Source organism: Podarcis muralis, chromosome 3, assembly GCF_964188315.1.
Source record: "Podarcis muralis chromosome 3, rPodMur119.hap1.1, whole genome shotgun sequence".
NCBI lineage: Eukaryota > Metazoa > Chordata > Lepidosauria > Squamata > Lacertidae > Podarcis > Podarcis muralis.
The window spans coordinates 55,322,506-55,346,179 of record NC_135657.1 but is presented as its reverse complement, the minus strand read 5'-3'; the positions used below and the strand labels follow the sequence as shown (position 1 = coordinate 55,346,179).

Genomic DNA, 23,674 nt, shown 5'->3' with positions numbered 1-23,674 from the left:
AACAAAGTAGTTCCATCAGGTTACCAGACGTCCCCATTTCCCGGGGACAGTCCCCGGATTTACAAATCAGTCCCCATATAAAATCCATTGAAGTTGAAAAGTGTCCCCGGATTCATTGAAAAAAATCTGGTAACCTTATTCTGGCTACACAATGAAACTTCCCTCCCTTCTACTCATTTCTTCCCCAACTTGTTCTGTGTTTTTCCCAACCGTCCAGAGCAGATTTGGGAAGAGGGGAGGGAAGGAAGTTCCATGGCACAAACAGAGATCTTTGTGCTAAGGTAGCCATTGATACCGCCCATTGAGTTCAGTGGGACTTAGTCCCAAGTATGTGTGCAGAAGATTGCGACCATCTTAGTTTATGGTAAGAGGCAAATAGAGAAGACAAACAGCAAACTTACCACTCTTCTATGACTTGAATACTCTCCATTTTAGTTGTGTGTGTCGGCCTTCCTGTACTGTCCCCTCTATCTTCATTCCTAACAGTGAGGCTGCAATGTAGTACAACACTTTATTTTGTCTAGAGAGAATTAATTTAAAACAATGAATATACAATAAAACAACACTGAGGTTTAACGTGAACCTGCATTCTTAAAGGAGACATTGTCTTGGTGGCAAATGCAGGCCACCATTGGAATACCCATCATAAAAAGAGATTCCCCTGACCTTGTAAGACTCCTCCATCTCCTCTACTCAAAGGAACACCAAAGGAGACGGATTGTATATTTAATATCAACACCTCAATTGTAACTTTTGTAATCTTTATTTGTTTCAGTGATTAAGTCCTGACAATAAACTGACTCTCTCTATATTTTAATATTTGGAACACATATGTGAAAAGAACTGAACAGAAAAGAAGAAAGAAAAGAAGAAAGAAAAGATGTTCCATATTGTCATTATTTAAAAGGCCCAACAGTTGTTATTTTCATAAATTCTAAGCGAGGCATTTCTTGCAATGTCTTCTGGCAGCTCAGATTCAACAATGCTACTAGCCACTAGGTGGCTCCTCTTTCAAAATGGTATTGTGCATTTAGTGATCAAGTATAGAAACTTGTAACATTGGCTCCCATGCTCTCTCTGTGACATGATGTGGCCTGTTAAAAATAGTAGGATTGATTGTTTCCCCTTTTTGTTCAAGCTCCTTACCTGCCTAGTTGCCTGATTTGTATTTAAAGCCAGACATACTGTATCAGTATGGCATCTACCCAGGGGCAGCCTGCCCCGTTTTGCCATCTGAGGTGAAACGGGAAGGTGTCACCTCCACCCGGCCGAAACGTCACCTACCAGAATTGTGTTGCTTCTGGTGAGATCTTGTGAGATCTCGCTGGGAGCTGCTGCCACACAATTCTGGAGCATAGCTGCCGGGCTCCACAATTGGCCTCCTTCTACCTGTGCGACAACGGGCAGGGAGGAGGAGGCAGAGCAGGGCCACAGGATTTTTTTGGGGGGGCAGCCCCCTCCTTGAGGGGGAGGCTGAAGAGCCCTCAGTCCCCAATACTTGGTGCACCTGCCTGGTTTAAACTGGGGCACAATCCAGCAAATCTGGTACTGCTACTATGCAACATCTATTTATTTCAACTAGAGCCATTAATGTTCAGCATATATCTTTAAGAAGTCATCATTCACAATGTAATCGGGTGTAAAAACATATCTATGTACAACAGTATGCCCTAGCGCTACTGGGAGCTTGTCTTATGATGATTGATGACATTGTCCAGAGAGTTAATCCAAACTATACATCATCTTCAATGAATAAAACATAGGTATTGAGCCTCCAGCCATCGTTTTAATACTAAGGTGCAAGGAATACTCCTCGGCTGTGAGTTCAATATGTACCACTGTGATAAATGGCACTTTGGCCAGTAATCTCTCCAAGCCAATAAAAGCATGTTTGCTTTCCAGCAAAAAAATCAAAATCAAATCTACTTCCAATTACTAGATGCAGAGAACAATGTAAATTTCTGCACCCAAAGACCTGTTTCTCTCTTTTATAATGCTTAATGGATAGTAATGGGGGATTTTTTTTTCTCCTACAAAAATATTTGCTGTGAAATAATATTTGCTTCCCAAATTTGTATGTTAGGTTTCTATGACTATGCTTAAGATCCCTAATAGGTATATTATTCACAACAAAACAGTAGGTATACAGTAAGCTAATTTATAGTTGCCACTAGGCAAAAAATAGAGTTTGGAATAGTTTCTGCTTGAGCTTCTCTGGATTTCTAAGGGAAACAAAGACTAGATATTCCAACCCCCCCCCCCCCCGGGCTGCTCACAGCCCTAACCAGGACCCACAGAAAGCATTCATGTAGGTTGTTAGTAAAGTTATTCTGTGGGCACCATCTGATTCTCTACAGCACTGGAGTCAAGGGCTGTTGAAGAAACTCTCCATACAGAGGATAAAACTGGGAAAACCTGGCACTAGTGGATCCATGCAATTTTACTTAAAGCAAAAAGTTGATTTTTTTGAGATTTCATCAGGGGCACCACCTGAAGCCTTGACAGAACCAAAATGATTTTCAATAAGGATAGTGATAGTTCTATAATTGTGGCCAGCCATGCCCCCCCCCCCCCAGTAATCCACGTTTATGGTTAATGGTTCACCTGACTAGTAAATTAGAAATGGCAGACACCATTTTCGATAACACTGTGAGGCTTCAAAATTATGACTTCTGCTCTTGGTGAAAAAATTAGTGAAATCTTCTACCTGTCTTATTAAGTTTACTGGGACTTAATTTCAGAGTCCCAGGTAAGTGTGCACTGGATTTCAGCCTTACAGTACCAGCCATTTGCAGCACATGCCAATCATCCTAAGCAGTGTAGAATAGTCAGCTATAAACACTGAAAGCTCAGTTTAAGAGTAATGAATGAATCCTAAAATCTCTTGGTGAACAGCTTTGTGCCTTTCAAGTGTCCCTGCTGAACACAGAGCATACTTTTTGAGGGGTATGTAAATGTTTGAGGGGTATAAACCCACTAGTCTGGCTTAGCACTAATATTCATTCATGTGTACCCAGTGTTTCTAAGAAACTGAGCAGGGTTATAATGTTGCCCTTGGGAAACAGAGTGTGTTTTTCCATAATTACTTAACCCTTTTGTAGCATGAATTGTATGCTAAAAACTGAACCGAGGGGGCCAGAACTCCCCTTCCCCCCAATGTGTCAGTTTCCGAGCATACTTCTGTCTTACAGGCACTATAAGAATACTACTATGTCATTGGTCTTTGGTCTGCAACAATGATTCAGCAGTGATTCAGTAATGCAGCAGTAACTATGATTTCAATGGAGAAGCAGAACTGTGTGTGTGTGAGAGAGAAATTTGCACCAGTTGACTTTCTGAAGACTCATAAAACGGGAAAGCGCCAATAGAACAAATAAGGCACCTGCTTTGGGAGTAAATGTTGAACATCACAAACTTGTGTTGTAGACAGTGTGATATAGTAGGCAGAGAGCATGGACCGTGGACCAGAGTTACTTAGGTACAATACTATTTAGAATCCTACTTGTGACCACAGACTTTAAAGCTGCATTAGGATATCCTTGGAGGTTGTTGTGAGGATGTAATAGGGGTGGGGTGGGGATCATGTACTTCTCCCTCCCCAAACATATGAAGATGTACCTGTCCATCACTCACATTCATTCACACCCCCAACTGCATTCATATTAGTCAGGTTCTTGCTAAGCAGCTGAATTCAGTGACTGTCTAGGTGAGCATGTACAGGATAATAAGCAAAAGGGCCATTCCTATATATTTGCTATGCCAGCAAATATATACTTAGCATGCAGCATGCATTGCACTATGGCAACATGCTGTAACCCAGATGCTGTGTGCGCTATAATACAGTCAAATAAATGTGGCTTATAGGCAGAGATGCTGGTTGAAGTGTTTAGGGAATGCCAATCTATTACAATGGAATGATTGAAAATGGAACTTGTGAAAGTTCTTCATTTCTCATTGATTCGTATTTGGACAAAGTTTTATTGAATGCATATAGTTGGCAGGTATGTAATCCCCACCCACTGATCTATGGCACTGCTGATAGCTCCCTGATCCCTCTTCCGCTCTTTTCAGGTGATCCATGCTATTCTCCTTGCTGCCCATTTTAAAATGTCTGTGTATGTGCCTGCACACAAAACATAAAAATGACAGTGGTGAACAGTGGCAACGGGGAAGAAGGGACAAGTCTTGACACCAATTAAACATGCAGGGGACTGGGCAGAAGGTGGAACAGCAAGGGGAAGCGCTGAGCTTGCTTTGTCAGCAGATCCTTTGAAAAATGTGTGGAAAGCTCTTGTGCCATAGGACTGAGTCAGAAGTCTTAACTATTGATTTTCCCTGAGTAAATGCACCCCCTAGAGTATTTAAAGTGTAAATACTGAACTTCAACATGATACAGTAATAATATAAATAACATGCCTTATCTATTAGAAGGGAATACGTAGCCTCTTTTTTTTTTTTTTAGCATTATCTCTCTATCTAGAGTGTGAGCTGATTGCCTGTTTTGGGGGAAACAGAGTGTCTGTGCTGGGAAAACATACAGCACTGATCATCTTCTTGGCACTGTGGTTGCTTTCTCATCCAGCAACTGGAACGTATCTATCCATGTGCAATGAATGTGACAATCCAGCTAGAGCAGGCTTCCTCAGACTTGGCCCTCCAGATGTTTTTGACCTACAACTCCCATGATCCCTAGCTAGCAGGACCAGTGGCCAGGGATGATGGGAATTGTAGTCTCAAAACATCTGGAGGGCCGAGGTTGAGGAAGCCTGAGCTAGAGGTACCATGGATGAAATTCAACATCATGCTACTATGATTCTTCCATCAGCATAAGCATTTCTGCTGATGGAACTATCTCCCCTCCCTTGATGTGCTGTTTTGGGGGTTCTCCCAACCCCACTGAGCTGAGGAAAGCAGGGTCATACAGGGGAGCAGAAATGAGCAAGCTCCATTGTGCCAGCAGGACTCGTTGCTCTGGCTCCTGCCAGCACAACTATTGAGTTGAAGCCGGCCCCACACATTTGAATCATTCCTGATCCAGAATGAAACTAAACCAGACCACGTTAGAGCAACTGTCAGATCAGTACTGTGAGCTTATCACAAGCCAAATGTTTATGACTAGGATGTCACTAAGTACATATTGCATTTCTCAGTGATCATGTGATTATTGCTATATGAGCTGTTCGGACACTGCCAGGCAAGTGATGAAAACTGGTCCACCACAATGTCCCATTTAAGTATGTGACTGTGGCCATTTTAATACAGGTAAGTGGCCATCCATAATGTTTGCTCCAACCAACTGCAAGTTGAATCATGTAAAGTGGAACATAAAGTGCACCAGGGGAGGTTTAAAACATACTTTGGAGAGGGCACTTTGGAATCAACCAACATCTGGAAACAGAAATGATGGGATGAATCCCTCCATGCGAATGAACATTACAGGAGAAGCAAAAATGAAGGTAAGAGGTACAAATAGAATTCCATGAAGCCAAATTGTGAAAATGAAGAAAAGGGGAGAGAGACAAGGAGACACGATGCACATTCTGTATGAAAGGATGCCTAAGCACATCAGTAGGGCCTCCACATGGATGAATATTTATATTCTGCCAGATTTTTAAAGGCTGTTTATCTTCTTTGCCTTCTGTCTTAAGAAAGAGTAGGGCTGCTTTTTAATTGAAGGATTCCACAACATCTTGGTTTTAAGTAAGGAGACAGTCTTGAAAGAGTTGCTTAATTCTTTGGAGTCCAGAGATAGTGCTTGAGTTCTGTTTAAAAATCCCAGACACTTATTCCTGGTGCAACTGACATTTTAAGCTGATTTGGAATGATACATAGTTGGAAGATAAACCCTCTGCAAGCAGGAAATTATTCTGTGAGCTAATATATCAGCCAGAAGTTATATCTTTCATCCTCCACTATAGGGGGTGAAGGGGATTTTTTTTATTTTTATAATTCCATTATCAAAACATTGGCAGTGTTTGCATGTTGCAGAAAATCTTAGAGGATTATTGTGAATGCACAGAAGGCTCTCAGCTCACTCCTCCCCCCCTAATTAATGGGAGCAACAGACCATGATCCCTCATGTGTCATTACACCTGAACTGGGGGTCATGGTTCCTTCACTTCAAACAAACCATAAGTCAGGGTTTGCCCAATGTGAACTGGGCCGCTGAGCTAGATTCAGTAACTAAAGTCAGAACTTTCAGATGTGTCTTCGGAAACTCAAAACAAGAGTTTTATTTTGATGCTTGGTCTAATTCCTAACTCTCTTACCTGCTGCTTTTTATTTATAGAGTTTCACTGGCAAGACTGACCCAAGACAATCTGCTGCCTGAGGCTTCCCACCAAGTCAAGGTGCAAAATATCCAAAGCCAACCAAGTTATTTTGGGACCTATGGCAGAAAACCCCGCAAGCACTTGTTCCCTTCCCTAACCCCAGTTTATTGACCCCCATCCAGATGTCTGTCCAAAACCTTCACAGCCTCTCCTGGTTCCAATGGAATGGAAAAATAGAGCTGTGTGTCATCAGCATATTGATGACACCGTGCTCCAAATCCCCAGATGTCAGCTCCCAACGATTTCATATAGGTGTCAAATAGCAAAGGAGACAGCTTGGGCTCTTGAGGGATCTCACAGGTCCAAAGCCATGAAGCTGAGCAACCATCGCCTAGTACGACTTTCTGGTAGCGACCCTGCAGGTAGGAGCAGAACCCCTGTAAGATAGTACCACCACCTTCCTCAGTTGCTCCTGAAGAACACCATTGGCAACGGTGTCAAAAGCCCCTGAGACATGAAGAGAACCAACAGGGTAGCACTCTCATTGCCTCTCTCCCAATACCAATGAGTTCAATGTCATTACCTGCTAACTGCTGCCCATCACACCACTCATAAAGGTGCAAGGACAGTAGCTGAATTTCCTAGTAGGGGATTAAACAGGTATTCTTGGTCTCCAACGATGCCAACATGCCAACCTCACTAAAATGACAACATGAAATCCCTCCAAACCATCTTGCAATATGCCCATGAAGTCAGAAAAATCAAAATTCCCCAGTCCTTATCAAACTGAAGAGACTAATATATTTATTATTTTCAGTGAGCCCAATTACACTGTTTCAAGTAAGCTCCCTGAAAACAGTTTCTTGACTGCAATCATTTTCCATTTGAAGGGTAAATATTTGATAGGAGGGGTGAGCTGGACCCCGTCAATAAGCACACCACACCCAAGCTGCTGCTGGTCGTTCAACTGAAAGAAGACTTAAGTTGGTTCTATACATAGCAGCCAGGAACCATGCCTGAGAAAACATCACTTCCATATACACAGGTGGCTATTCTTTGTAGATATGAGTTTTGCATAGTTCCTGAGCTGAGCAGAGAGTGTACCAAGATGATGTCACCCCTGTTAGGCAAATGCAGTCTATACAAGCTCATAGGAACTTACTGACAGATGACACATTGTTGGTCTGCGCTGGCAAAGCACATTATCTCCACAGTTTCTAGCAATGGATTTTTGATTTTTTTTTTTGAAAAATAGGGGAAATCATGCCAATGCTGTATCTGTCTTATGGACTTGAGTTTCACTGCAGTCTTCTGAATAAAAGAGAGTAAAACGAAATGAAATGTAGGTCACAGCCACACCATACATCTAATGCACATCTAAAGCACATGGCGTCCTACAAAGGATCCTAGGAACTGTAGTTTAAGGGTGCTGAGAACTGTAACTCTGTAAAGGATACTTTTGAATGTGTGGATGTATCACATCTATACTTGGTACTTTAGTTGTTGAATAAAGACATATGAAAGGATTGACAACCTTAACTCTGGCATCTCTGCCACTGTTTCCTGTCCCTCCAGTTGACCCTTATACAGTTTTGTAATTGCTTATGTCCTGAGGTGAACTTGTCTTAATTTCACATAATGCACCTTGACATTCAAAACAGTGTGAAGTCTTATGGGAAAGAGAACTGCATCTTGTGGGGAGGGGTGTCCAATTTAAGAAGCCAAAAGGACACTGAGGTTTCGTTTCTTTCCCACATCTTGCATCCTGAGCAGTTTTGTAGCAGACTATTTTTTTTTGCATGGGGCTTTCTTTGGGACAAAACATAAAATCTTTCCTCACACATCAATTTAAGTGATATTAGGTGTGAGAAAGAAAACTCTAGGTGTGCAGAGCAGGCTGTGTTCAGAGCTTGACTACATAGACCAAAGGAAAAGGCAAGTTACAGCATTTCCATCTCTGCCTTCTAATAAGGCTAAACAGTGTTACCATACACACTCACTGTACATTTTTACACATGTATACTCAGAAGTATGTCCCACTGAGGTCAATGAAACATCTTCCCAGGTAAGTGGGCATAGGGTTACAGTCTCCATCACTCTTCTGCATGCTTCCAACAAAGGCTTCTCTGTTTACTGAATTGTAGATACCTGTTCTACAGACCCTGTCTGTCCCATAACCTCATTATGTCGCTACTAACACCTGGCAACTTCTCTTGATGCAACCCAGGTGTACCATATCCCTAGGGATTAATGAAGAGAATGCAGCTAGCTCATCAAGCCCACCATTGGCTGCCAGCTAAGTAGGGTGGCCATGTGTCCTACTTTATTGAGGATGGTCCTCTAGTTGAAGGATTACCAGAGGACAGACCTCCATTTGAAGGTGTCTTCTGTTTGATGGGCTGCCAGGCCAAGTCACAGACATAGGGCAATAAGTAGGGAGAGGGATACCCTGACATTGCCCAGCAGTGGTGAGCAATTGGACAGCAGACTGAGCAGGTACAGTGGACTAAGCACAGGGCACATATTTGCATATAATTCACATTAGCTAATGCATAGGTATATTTAGAAATAATTATATAAATCAATGCAAATTATATGCAAATCTATGCCCTGTACTGGCTGGAGGACACTAGGTTGGTGGAGGCTGTTCTACCGCTATGATCTCTGCAGTTGGCCAGGTGGTTGTTCTAAAATCCTCAAAAGCTGGTGTCCTCCTCCCAGGGAAAGGATTTAAGACATTGTCAGGGAGGCACAAGTGCTAGAACTTGGGAAAGAATAAGCAGCTACTCCAGGATGCAGGCTCCTGAAAAATTTACTCCCTTAATTGTAAATGCAACTGATAAGGTCAATAATTCAGTGCTGGAGGATGAATCAATGCAAAATCTTTATGTAGTGGAGAGCAGAACTACCAAGCTTCAAACCAACCCCTTGCTTAAAGATCAGAATCACTTGGCTATTAAGGAACACAAAGCAGACTCCCAGAGCCTCGCAAAAAAGTGTACGAAGAAGTTATTTGCATTCAAATAGACAAACTGGAAATGTTCGGATTAATGAACCTGCTTTGCTACTTACTGAAGATTTACTCAATGAGACATGAACAGATGATGCTACCTACTAGAGCCCTGGGTAGGCTAGACCCAGCAGGACGTAGAAACGAACCCCTGGTGGGTTGCCATATGTGACTGGTGGGTTTCATTCAGCTTGATGGGTCACAAGTTGTGTAGGCCTGCTGCTGAGGGTTTTTTTTTAGTGTGAAGCTCAGTAATTTCTTCCATCCAAGTATGGCTGAAGGCAGGCAAAAGCTCTTAAGGGAGTTAAAAACTGCTTGAAGAGAAGCATTTCCTCCAATGGATCCTGCCCCCCAGCTGCCTCTGGTCAAATACATTTCGCAGAGTTCTTTCCCCCCTCTTCTTCAAAAACTGGTCACCAGGGGCAGAAGTGGGATGAGACCGAGAGTATATATACCAATGAAGATCAATCCCTGTTTCAAACTGCTTTCCACTCGGAAAATCTCCACAGCTATGTGTGATAATATAGCCAGCCATCTTTATAAATAATGTGACAGCCTCAAATTTTATAGTGATAGGTACATTTAAATAACAGGAGAGAAATCTGGCTCCTAGTGTGGGATGGATAACAAGACACTTAATCTCTCTCTCTCTCTCTCTGTAGGTCTTTACCAAAATACATGTATAGTTGTCAGACACCTCACAAATTCACTGTAAAAATAATGATAAAAGCATGGACGCTGTGACTTTTTTTTATAACTCCAAGTTAGCTGTTAAACCCATACAAGGAAAAAATGTTCCTTTTAATAAAAAGAAATATTTGTGTAATAAGGTCAGAAGCAAGAGCTTTCAGACTATCGAGGCAAATTACAAAACCAGAAGGAAGAGGTTTCTTGCCAACAGTGACTTTTGCTGACTCTGAGTACTTTAGTGAGCAGCCTGAAGGCTTGCTGAGTTCACCTGGTTCCAGTGCTGGCTTGCTGCCATTCTGGGCCTTACACTTCCATGCCCAACTCTGACTTTTCACTTTGAAGGTCAGGAACCAACAGCCAATTTTTGAAGAACTAAGACCTTGTATTGTACTTCACGCTATTAAAATAATGTAAAACTTTTGTTCGTTTACTTACTGGGGGGAAATGGTGGGAATACTGTCAGTTTCTGAATAATCTATCCACCTTATGTTTATGACACTGTGGCAGAAGGAAAGTTTTTGAGCTTTGGTATGGTTTCATGATGGGTGGTCTGATTTAATTAGTATAGGGCATGTTCAGGGAGGGGAGGGGACTAACGTTCTATTAAAATGCAGGGCTCTTCAAATTTCAAGGCACATGTCGCAATAGGCTCTTCTGCCACCTGATGGAATTAGTATATCCTCCAACATTTCTCTGGTGAAAATAGGGACACCCCATTCCATAATGATAATTTTACTGGGTTGTCCCAGCCACTCTGAGCAGCTTCCAATATATATTAAAACATAATAAAACACTAAACATAAAAAACAACAACATTCTTTATACAGGATTGTCTTCAGATGGCTCGGGGGTTAGATAACTCCATACCCTCCAACATTTCTCCAATGAAAATAGGGACATCCTAAGGAAAAGTGGTACATTCCAGGATCAAATCAGAAACTAGTACGGCTTCTCTAAATCAGCGACACCCCAGAAAATAAGGACACTTGGAGGGCTTTAAAAATATTTCAAAAATTCAGTTCATCAGTTGTCCTCTAAAATTATAATCCCCAAGGAAAAGGAGTTTTGTTAGTCCTAATACATTAGGAAAGTATGCCAAGCCATTACAGCAAGAATGAGGAGCTGTGGTTCTCTAGATGTTCTGTTAGATTCTCATTCCCATCAGCTCCATCCAGCATGGCCAGTGATTAGGGATGATGGGTATTTTAGTACATATCTGGAAGACCACAGGTTCCCCATCCCCAAGGTGAGATGAAGATGGTGTGACTGAAGATTCTGATGCCAAGGTCATCATTGAAACTTACTTATATAGTTGCAGTTGTTACAGCTGTAATATAACTGATGGCTTTAACCATCTCTAAAGGGTCAGCCAAGCAGGGGGTCAGTGTTGTTCTTGCTAGAGGGAATAAGAGGTTGTGAGGCTGCATAATTCGAACCAGTTGTTCTTGCTTCTCTTAAGAAAAAAATGCTCACTCTGATGCTTTGTGTGGATGGAGGTGGCAGCAAGATGAGGTGTGTCTTAGATGCCAGGCATATATTGAATACGGTGCAGATTTCTAAACATCTGAACTAAAGAAGTCTAATGGGAGAGAGTCATCTTATTTGAGGGTTTGGAGGACATATCCATATGAAAATATGGATCCAATCTGCTTCAAAGGTTGGTAAAAGAGACTTGAATGATTCTTAGGACTAGGCAAGTGCATAGTCAAATAAGTTATTTTCATTTTTAAAGAATGGACTACGGTCCTCTCTTAGACAACTAGCGATGTAATATTAATACAAATGCAGTAATTTGCCAGCTGAAATAAACAAAATTTTAAAAATATCATGCAAGGGTATTCTCACATGGTTTCTTCTGAATGTCAGTCAACACTTCATTTGCTAAAACCAAAGGTCATCATAACTTTCTTAGAATCCCACAGGCTATGCAACCACATGCATACATTTTCTTGCATTGTTTTGTGGATAGAGCTTGAGTGGAAAATGGATTGGTGGAAAGGAAAGAGATAAGGGAGGTAAAAATTCACTGTGGGTATCTCACTTCAGCATATGTTTTGACATCTCTGAGTTCCTCCCATATCCCAGCTGCACTACCTGGATGCCTTCTTATCTATTTTTTGATGGAACTGAGGGCAGGTTGGGCAATTCTCTCCCTCCCTCCCTTTTTTAGTGGGATGGGAATTCTCCATAAGAAGAGCCTGCTGGACCAGGCCAATGGCCCATCTAGTTAAGCATTCTGTTTTCACTGTGGCCAACCAGATGCCTGTGAGAAACCCACAAGTAGGACCTAAGCACAAGATGACTCTCCCCTTCTAAGCAACTGGTATTCAGAAGCATTAAGCCTCTGACGGTGGAGACAAAGCCCAGCAATCATGGTTAGTAGCCATTGACAACCTCCTCTATTAAAGTCCTCCAAGTTGTTGTCCATCATTGCCTCCTGTGGGAGCGAGTTGTATCAGCTTCCATTGTCCCTTAAGGCAGACAAGTATCCTTGGCTCTTCTCTTTTCTTGGATCTTGCTGTCCAGATTGAATGCAAGCCCCACCAGTCAAATACTATGTCTTTTTCTTTGTGTTTTTTTTTTAAAAAAAGATATTAAGTAAACATGTGAAATAATCCTGCGGGAGAGCAGTTTTATGCCAAACTTCCCTGCACACAGAAAATAAGCAGGTAAGCAACCATTATTTCATGCACCCTAGCTTTCCAGAGACAAAAGGTTTTCTGACCAGGAGGAGGAGCATTCAGTCCCACCTGCACCCCCATCTGCCTCCAGAAATGGCACAGCCTCTAGGATAACCGTATCATGCTTTAAATAAAACAAAATGTGTAGATCACACTTAGTTACATTTAGAGAGGCTCTGACTAATCTTTCCTTACTTTGTGAAGGTTCACTGCAAATGAAATCTTGATTCATCAGTGAACTTACTTAACCAGCAGGAAGAAAGTTAATGAGAAGAGATGTCTGTCTTTCTACGAAATGACATTTTTGCTTATTCCTTAACATCCACTCTTAGGTCTATATTTCCAGCTAAGAAACCTTGCAGTATTAATAGGTACCACGTGGCCAATGCCTATTATTAAAGAGGCATAAATGACAGAAGAGGCACATCCTCTCTTAAACAGCTAATTGTTCTCATGCCATATCTAATGCTTTGATTGATGTCATAAATTTACTATCCACTGAACAAAGGTGTGAGTATTTAACTATCAGTTGCTGTGCAAACAAAAGGCTTAATCCTCATTCTGATTCAAATGTTGGCTGCAGTGAAAGCGAAAACTAAACATCACCTGACATGAAATGTGCCAGTCAAACAGATGCAGCCTTAAGGATGACTGGTGCTTTTAAAAAGGTTCCGGCTCAAGGGTACAAAGGTCTTCCAAGCCTTTACCGGGAACAGAAGCATGCACGTCAATCCACTGGAATTACAGTGTGGTCCAGGGGATGAGTATTGGGCATGGACGTTAAGTGACTGGCTTCCAACAGCAGCCTGCATGGTCTGGAAAAAGAATTTATTCTTCATTTATAAAATGGGCATCAAAATGACCTTAGCAGATTTTATAAGAGGCTTTGGGCTTTGGGAGGGAAGGAAGGGGAAATGCTGCTGCAAAATGCACTAAATTCTCTGTCCCCACACCATGTTCAGGTGGAAAAATGGGATAATTTAAGTGAATCAGTTGGGCAGAGCGGGGTGTTGCTTGCTTTCATTTTCACTGGTACCTATGTGGCTGTTCTGGCAATGAATCACCTCTTGACAGCCTTTGCTCCACCTGCAAATGCCCTGGACTGACACTATGGATTGTATCCAACTAAGGCTTGGGGGGGGGTGAAAGTTAGTTATTCATTTCAGTGGGTCTACAACTCCATTTGATAATGCCACACTAAATGGATATTTGCAGAGAAAATGGCAACCACAGTCCCCACCATTAGTGCTGCTGTGCTCAGCTTTCCCACAAAGCCTTTGGATCATCTACTTAGTTATAGTAAGGTGGAGACTAAGCCAGAGTATGTGTAATTGAAATAGTCACACATTCTTCCTCTGCCTTCATCTTCCCTTTCCCCTGTTGCTTCTTGTGCCTATTTTAGATTGAAAACCCTTCAGGTAGGGACTTTTTATTTGCAGACCAGGCTGTACATTGAAAGTTCTGCGTAAATGGTGATGGTCATTTCCATGGTCATCTGCACCATTCAAAGAGCTTATTTAAGATGCAACTCACAACTGTTATTTTTGCTGGAGCTCAATGGCCACAGGAGTCAACCTGAGTTTCTATATGGACACAGCAGTCATCGTGTAAAGAGTTAAGATGCAACTTCATCATTGTCCCCCCTTAGCATGAGTTGGATGTGCTGCTGTAATTTTAGTAGCCTTTAGAATCATATATTTGATTCATTTGGTCTTCAAAGATCTGTGCTGTATCTTTCCCTGTTTCCTGAAAGAAAACCAATTTTTTAAAAAACCCTTCCACTGCAAATGTTAGAGATGGAAGAAAAAGTTATTAGGCCATCCAATCTGTTTCTCCTTACATTCTTTTTCCATACTTTTGTCCAATCTAATTCTAAGAATTGCAAGTAATGGCATTTCCACCACAACTTTGATCCTAACTTTCTAACGTTATTATTTTTTAAAGCAGGCAAGCTGTAACAGGCTTGCCCAAAATCTCACAAGAACACTGTATAACTAGCAGCACATAATCTGTGACGACAGACAGTATTGCAACTTACAAACACACTGAAGACTTGGGTTGGGGGGCATGTAAGCAACGAATGCTGATGCGTAGATCCTAAATACTCACAAGCTACTATATGGGGACTGTGGAGTTTTGGAGTCTTGCCAAGGGCAACATTGTTTTTAAATACCATCTGAGAACGACTTCAAGCTAAGAAAAGTTCCCAGAGAAGTATAATGTAAATAAATTCAGCTTGCTTTTAAAGAGCAGAAAATTCTATTAGCTGACAGCCATGGGTGATACTTGCGTAACACAGAGAAGAGCTTGCATTATCCCTACTATTTACTAGCAGTGTGTGTGTGGTGGGGCAGAGATGTGGATTTGCCCTACCAAAATCGGGAGGGATGCAGCTTACCTGGATGGGTATAGAGTGGGGAAGGATGTTGCCAAGCTAGGACTGTACGGGTACCAGTGGAAATCCAGCATCCAGGTAAGCTGAGGTGAGGTCAGTGTCGGGAGGGTGGCTCCATATTCCTGCCCCACCACACTGGCTGCTACTGCTATTATTCACCTATATATTCACCTATATTTAAAAAGTCTTTTTTATTCCTTATCCAGCATGCAAAAGCAATCAGGAGAAAGCTTCATAGCAACCAATTTTCCCACCCCTTTCCCAGACAAACAAACACTTGGCTTGACCCTGGAAGAGCACTTTGATGTCCATGACTATATAGCATGGACATCAAAGTGCCCTTCTAGGCCTCGGCCCAGTGTACCTGAAGGAGTGTCTCCACCCCCATTGTTCAGCCCGGACACTGAGGTCCAGTGCCGAAGGCCTTCTGGCGGTTCCCTCACTGAGAGAAGTGAGGTTACAGGGAACCAGACAGAGGGCCTTCTTGGTAGTGGTGCCCGCCCATCAGATGTCAAAGAAATAAACAACTACCTGACTATCAGGGAAGTTTTTAATGTTTGATATTTTATCGTGTTTTTAATATTCTCTTGGGAGCCGCCCGGAGTGGCTGGGGAAACCCAGCCAGATGGGCGGGGTATAAATAAATTGTAGTTGTTGTTGATGATGTGAGTTGGTAGCCAGTGTGAGGACTGCATTTGGCCACGAGAGAAAATGATGCCTTGGCACATGATGGCTTCCCCATACATCCAAGGCACAATTCACACACATGAACAGTGATATGGACAGTGGTTTGCAAAGGCGAATGGCATAGGTGCCGTTGGCCAGAAATATTTGGAAACCATCTTCCCCTAGGAAGAGAAATGGCAGAATAATGGAGCAGGAAATCTTCTCTATACATAATGGTTTCTTTCAAGCTTATAAAACCACACAGTGCAGGCAGGGATGCGCGGGGATTTTGCTCGGTCTGCATTTTTAAGCAGACTGACCCGATTCACACTTCATACGGTTCTGGATTTCTGTCTCAAGGTTCTGCCCTAATGGCACCATTGTTCCATCTTGGGGTCTGTTTCTTCATCACACTACAGCAAGGCAGGGGACCTTTTTAATTAGCCCAGGGGTCACATTCCCTTCTGGTAGCTTTCCTGGGGCGATATGCCATTGCCAGGTCAGAGCAACAAATGCAAACTTTGTCTTTGGTAGCCCAGTTTCTTCACGTTGACACATTTCTCTCCATCCTCCAAACAAGCAAGTAATCAATGTTATCAGAGTCCAAGGACACATTTCAGCCAAGCAAAAACACTCAAGGAGGGTGCAAGACAGGGCTGGTGAGGGGTGTGGTTTGTGAGAGTGTTTGGTCTGGGGAGATTCCCAAGACTCAGAGGATGACATTTGGCTCATGGGGCTGAGGGTCCGTATCCCTGCTATGAAATTTTAGCTACTGGCATTTCTAGACAGATGTGTACACATGGGAAACCCAGAGCATCTAAGCAAGTAAATAGCTGTATTGTAACTGCAGCCCTGTTGATGCCACTGAGCTGTTCACATGCATATAAATATTGCTATATTAAAAGTTTTATATATACACTTTTGTGACAGGCATCCTAGGCAGGCTATCCCAGCCTAGAAAGATCACATGGTTATCTGAGGTTATTTTAAAAACAGGAAAATAAACACTAAATTTCAGTCTCATATTTCCTGAGCTGATGATTCTTTTAGGAAGAGCTGAACAGCAACTATTTCCTGGCCTGATCCCCATTAAGATGACGGCTCTTTGCCAGTTGAAGGATCTCAGTGGAATTCGAATGCATCCTGACTATAAATACATTCTGTAGGTTATTCGTCAAATTATCAGGTAGAAATAAACAAGACAGTTTTGTTCATGTTTCCCATTAATTCAAAATGCACAGATCATCATCCATTTTCTCTTCCCCATGCCCTGCTTCCCCAAATAATCAGAAAACTACTTTTTTGCACATATTTGCTACATTATTTTTTTTTATTTCTACAGTTGGAAGTTTTCATAGATATAAAATTTGGAAAGTCTTTTCAAATGCCCATCTTTTAAAATTGGTTAGGGGAAAGCCAGTTCTCCTAGAACAACTTTAGAGAGGGTCAAATTATATGCAAAAGCAAATGCACACAAATGCTCTTCTTGCTTCGCTCTGGTTGCATTATCAGGAGGGAGCTCTGTGTGTGCGCATGTGTGCTTAGGAATCACATTGTTCAATTACTTTCTTTTTTAAAATGTGCAACATGAGCACAACGTTGAGAGAAGACATGAAGTCTGTGTGCAAGCAATGAAAATCAAATGAGTGTTTATGGTGCAACAACCTTACTGCACAGAAAAGCCCCCCCCCCCCAGCTTTTTACATTAAGCCTGACAACTGATGGCTTTGGGTTGACATTTACCTGCACTAGCTATGGTATCAAATAGACTGCATGACATACCATGAGCAGCTGCAACAACAACACCAACAGAAGCAACATGTGTTGTTGGGCCTTTGGTTTCCAGGTGCTTGAGACACAGCAGATGTTTCTTCATTTTGTGGCTGTTGCCTTTTTCTCATTTCAGCTACTTCAGCACCCCAGTGGCTACAAGAACACAGACATAAAAGAACATGAAGGAAACGCAACCTGCATTTGTGCTCTTTCTAAATTGAAGCCAACGGCTCACGCCCTCTTTCAACTTCAAAATACAAATCAAAGCATCGGCGTGACATCCTGTCTGCCACTTTGTGTCTCAGGTGAAGTGGGATTTCCAGGGGCCCTAAGTGGGAGGAAGGAGTGCCGAAAAGAAGCTACACAGAAGGTAAGGAGTACAGGGCAAATTTCCACCTGCCAGTCTCCATCTCCCTAAACCTTTCTGGAAGCAAAGATGGCCTCTAGACTTAATCAGGAGAACAGGGAAAGGAGTTCAAAGGGCTCCCTCTTCAATGTGCATTCCTGAAAAACGGTTCCCTCTCCAGCAAATATATTTTCTGTAGTGATGTGGGGAGAAGGGCAGATATCTTTCACTGCCAGAAAGGTTTTGAAGTGTGGATCTGGGGAGATAGTGCTTCAGGGTTGCTTGCCACAAGGCTTAACACCTAAAAGATGTTCACAGATCCCATCTTGCTGTTTCATATTCCTTTGGTTTAAGAAAGTCTTTTTGTTACCCATGCATCTCACAGTTTGTATAGCACTTGGTAGTGTTTAAGATGCCAATGACAATGTGACTATCACAGCTTTTCCGTCTTTCTTTTCTTTTTGCAGAGAAAGAATGTCACTGAAGACACACAGACATATTCCCTGTTTTACTCTAAACAGCGTGGCAATATATGCCTTACTTTGCAGAGGAACATCCTCTATTTGAAGGGCTGGCCAGATGAAGCCCGGTTTTAAAGAAGAAGAAAAATGGAGAGCAGGAGCCTGAAATTTATTTTATTTTATTTTATTTTTATTTATTTATTTATTTATTTAATTGCACACAATAAAATCCCTTTATTGGCGAGTACCTGGTCAGTCTTCCACATTATGATGAGATGTATTCTAATTTTATCTCATTCATAAAATTATTTCTAAATTTGCACTTAGGCACGTAAATTAGCTAAGGTAAATCTGTGTTCTAGTTTCCCCCTTTTTTGGTAATATATTTCCTGGCGGTTTCTTTTTCTTTTTTTGCAGTGCTTAAGTGGCCACTCTTCTGGGTTCATATAAAAGTAGATATTGTACCCACGCAACATGGACAATACTACTTTCACGATTTGATTGTGAGCCTGGAACAATTTGTGAAAAATGAAATCAATGTGCCTCATTGCTTCTCACTATGTTGCCTGCCGGATCTTTGCCAATCTCGCTGGTTTTTGTTATTGCAAGCAGAAAACATATATTGCAAGCCCTGGTGAAGCACCATAAGTCACGGATAGGTTGAATTCTGCTGGATATGTCATATCTATCTATACAATAAAGTTAAAATTGGTTAACTCTGAGAATTTCTTCACAAGGAATTATGAAATACACTGCTGAAAAAGTGACAATTTGAAGAGGAAAAGTTTGTGGGGAAATATCAGTTAAATTCTTCAGGGGAGCAAATTCTTATCTGATAAGAGTACCTGGTTTTAATAATTATTTTAACTGTGTAATATATTTAATTCTGTGTTATCTGTTCTACTTATTGGAATGGCTTTGTAAAAATGTTCTCTTATATATATAAAATCAAACTGTTAAGGTGCCCAGTTCAGAAACCTCAAGACTTATTTCATTGTAATTTGGCTGGCTTTATCCACTATGCCTGAAAATTTCATTCACTTCTCCCCCAAAGGGGAAAAAGCAATACCCATTTAAAAAAATTCTGAAATCATCAATGGGGGTGGGGGCGGGACAGTGAAATGAATCTTTGTTTTTCCTGAAGCAGACTTGGCCTGGAACCTTAAGCTGAATTGAGCAGCATCTGAAGCGATTTGGACTGAGCTGAACTGTTTTGGAAAAGCCAGATTAGGGTCTGAGCTGCATCTTGAAGTTGATGCACAAAAATACCACATTTTTCTCATGGCAGGGTAGGCATTTCTCTTTCTCTGAGAGTTGTTATTTTGAAACCTCTGCAATTCGATTAATGAAATCTACAAAATTTAGTAGTCGGACAGAGGAGAAAACAACCTCCTCAGGAAGCCCAAACCTATGCATACAAAGAAATAACTCCTTTTGAATTCAACAAGACTTGCACCTAAGTAAGTTTGCATATGATTTCTAACTTAGATATGAAGTTCCATGCCACAGCTTGACTATTTACTTAAGATTCATTTGTAGCACCCTGCTTGTGGTTAACGCTTAGCTGGAATGAAATATTCAACGCAGCAATAGAGAAATTAAAATAATTATTTATTTGTCAGACAAATAAATGAGAGGCACAGTGGTATATGGTTACCAAGCTCTGGCCTGGCCTCCTGCCATTATGGCCAGCACTTATATTCCCTTAATCCAGCCCCCTTTGCTCCTCCTTGGCTGCATCTGTCCAATCAGCCTGGTTGGATTTCCTATTGGCTGCCTGCTATATCCAATCACAAAAGATACACCCACATCCTCCTGTCCTTATATGGAGCACAAAGAGCTATATATTGTTACATCTATAAATGACAAATAAGTAGTAATATATCTTACATGTGTCTCAACAAGGAATATTAATTACCAGCTCACCTCTTGCCCTCTTCGCCCTATTGCCTTCTAAAACAAATGGTTAATCTTAAATTTTTATCTTAAACATATGTCAAGGATCTTGAGTTTCACATCAACATTGAAAGATCTCCTTCATTTGAGAGTTTCTAAACAAATGTCTGACAGCCATATATCAGGACTGCTTGGATGGCTGCTTGGATGGCGTCTTCTTGTCTGACAGGGGGCTGGGCTCAATGGCCCCTGTGGTCTATTCCAACTCTAGGACTCTATGAAATAAGAATCTAACATCTAAATTTGTTACTTTCTAAATCCTTTGCATAGTTACATTTAAGCCAATATATTTAAGCTAATATATTTCATACATTATCATAGGTAACCTTTTAAAAGAATAAAGCTTCTCAAAGTAGAAGTAGAAAAGGGAACTCAGTAAAAAAACAGCTTTTAAAAGGAACCCCTTCAGTTTACCCCCCCTTCAGCCATCTGCTCTCCTCTTTAGCTGTTCCCAATATTTATTGCTCTCTTAACTCTCTCAGTTTAAGAAAGAAACTGCCTTTAAAAAAAGACTTCCCAGAAATGCTCTTTTTCTGCCAGCTAGATGCTTCTCCATTGCTCTTGGCCTTAGAAAATACAGCTCAAGGTTTAAGAGAGGCTCATGGTATCATTTTTACTCATTCCTAATTATGTTTATCTCTGCCTTTGTTATCTTCTGTAACATGTAGGTCAATGTCCTGCTCTCAGTCTGTAATTTCAGCTTTTACGACTTTGAGAATTGTTTTCTGCTATCAATCAAGGGGCCCCTTGTCTAGGAAGAAAACACTGTCAGTGTTTTCTTAAGCAGCTAGCCTTCTTGCCTGGCGTGAAACTTTTAAAAATCTAAGCCCTCTTTAATATACAAGCCCTGATCAAACATTAATAAAATGCAGGCTTATGCCTGATGCCTCATTCCCCCCTTTCAAGCTCAAGGACCTTCGTCCCAAGTGTCCTTGATAGCTTGACCTTCATCATATTCCTGAGGTAAAGCTCTGTATAGGGCCATGATATGAGGTAGAGTTTCATTTGAAACCATCTTGCTAATTGTACTTCTAAAACATGAAATGATACATGGCATCATACATAAAACCATTACCACTACTGTCAAGAAAAACAAGCAAGACAATAGTATCCCTTTGAGTCCTGTGACATTAGGTAACCAATTGGTGAGCCATCCCATATCCCATCCTTCCCATGTTTGTACTGGGACATGTGCTATATTCTCCATCTTTGTAGCCAACACACGGATTGCCTCACCATTATCAGAAATGTTAAAGCAACAGGCATTCCCTGTCAAGTTCAAGACTCCACATAGGCCTCCCTGCTTGGCAAGTACATAATCCATTCCCATTTTCAGCTGCAAAATGGCGGCTCTACTTTCATCCAACTGTTGTGCAATAAGTCTCAAACTCTGGGCCGTTGCATTGGTTACCAATTCCACTACCGCTTGCAATCGAATTATTCTGTTTAGATTATATATAGGATCCCGTGCCCCTTGTATGAGCTCACCAGGATTCCAGGAGGCAGGATCATAATAGGCTATAATGCGCTCTGGTGGCCAATCATCAGTACCGCTCCAACTTTGGGTACTTCCTCCTGCTATATGAGAAATATCAGCATTCCTTCGTGTACGCTTGGCCAAATTAGTAGGCATAATCCACATTGGTGGTAATACCCATCCCAGGAAACAAGTCCCACTCCATTTGGAAGGGAGTTTCTTGTATGCCCATTCTCCACATATCCACCACAACCATCGGGTCTGAGGTTTTTGGTACGTGGAGTACAGAAGGCGAAATATCAAAAGAGGTAGAGAGTTCACAGTGCAGTATGTTAGATTGCCTTTTTCTGTCACAGTTATGTTCCATACCACTTTCCATGCATGAATAAAAGGAGGTGCACAGGGCAAGGTATTCCGAGTTCGATAGGTAGTACCGTGTGCCCAGGTATGACTATTCTTAAAATAATCCCAAGTATAGTGACAATGAGAAGAGCCTATCATGATAGAATCAGCTGCATCTGATGATTTATGTACACAGAATTCCCCTTGTACAGGTATAACTCGTAATGGTTTAGTTGAGTTCCATCCGTGGAAATTCTGTAATTCTGTTTGGTGTGGCATTTCGCTTACCATACCAATGGCATCTAATGGTATCGGTAATAAGGGCATACCTCCCTCTGAATCATCTGGCCCAAGAGAGCAAACAAGGCAATTGGTCCTATTTGCAACATTGGCTACCATTTCAGCTAAACCTACCCACATATTGTGGTCATGGCGGAATCCATATTTAGTCAATTTGGTCAGATTCAAGGACCCTTCCCCTTCCCAAGGGATCAGGATTAATAATAGAATCATGTTGATGTCTAGCATATGCATTCCTTCCACAGAAGAGTACCTTATTGTGATAGCAAATAAATATTAGTCCCAATATAATTCCCCCAGTGACAGGAATGGGGAACCACCAAGACCAAAACATATATCCCGAGGATCCCCAATGAGTAATATCTCTGATAATTGTTCCACAAGGGGGGGCCAGTCAATTAATTGTATAAGAGAATCTTCCCGTTCACAGTCGCTGGTTCAGACGCTCCTCAAGCTTCAGGCGTGCGCAGGTCAGCCAGCTTCCAGGTTGTGGCTGCAGCAGGCCGGTCGTCTAATGTTGCCCGTGACCTAGCCCGTTCCCGGTAGGGCTAGATACAGGGGTTTTTGGAGAGAGTCAGTTTTAAAGGATTAGAGGGGTCACCTTTGCACGTCCAACTGCCTTCGGACTTCTTCAAACGAGAGTGATGAATCCAGGGGGTCACCTCAGCTACCTTCACCGCTGTTGGAGTAGAGAGCAAGACGGTGTAAGGTCCACGCCACTTAGGTGCGAGTGGATCACGTTTCCACTCTTTCACCCATACGCTATCGCCAGCCTGGAACTGATGAATCGGCTCGGCAATGCTGCACGGCGTGCGCTCGAGGACCCACCTGTTAAGAGAAACAAAAACACGGGAGAGAGATTGCACTTGTCCCTGTGTCACATAGTCTCCTATTTGTTTAAGATCAGCTGGAATATCCTGAACAAAGGAGGGCGGTCTCCCATACAGGAGCTCAAAAGGTGACAACTTAAGTCTTTTTGTGGGTGCACACCGAACACGAAACAGTGTTATGGGTAACACATCTACCCATCCCAATCCCGTTTCCTGGGTTAATTTTGCCAATTGGGTTTTCAGAGTCCGATTCATTCTTTCAGTTTTCCCTGAACTCTGAGGCCTATAGGCTGCATGCAGTCTCCATTTCACTTGTAGGACTCGACATACTTCTTGTACTACTTGATCAATGAACGCTGGCCCATTATCACTTCCAATGCATCTAGGTAATCCAAACCTCGGGATCAATTCAGTGAGGAGTCTCTTAGTTACCTCTCGTGCCTTTTCAGTTCGGGTGGGAAAGGCTTCAACCCAT

The 23,674-nt window shown here is 41.9% G+C and overlaps 1 protein-coding gene across 2 annotated transcripts in view; it reads right to left on the bottom strand.

The window, feature by feature from the left end:
* The window catches only part of RGS17 (regulator of G protein signaling 17), a 76,078-nt gene that overhangs the window by 7,607 nt on the left and 44,797 nt on the right, over positions 1-23,674 (bottom strand). The window contains exons 2-3 of one of the 2 annotated variants that reach the window (XM_028723706.2): positions 17,497-17,640; positions 402-491 (exon numbers count right to left, since the gene is read on the bottom strand). In XM_028723706.2, coding sequence (XP_028579539.1) covers positions 402-491; positions 17,497-17,615 — 209 coding nt within the window. In that variant the 5' untranslated portion in view covers positions 17,616-17,640. The remainder of the gene's footprint in view (positions 1-401; positions 492-17,496; positions 17,641-23,674) is intronic. The other variant, XM_028723701.2, reaches the window with a different exon arrangement.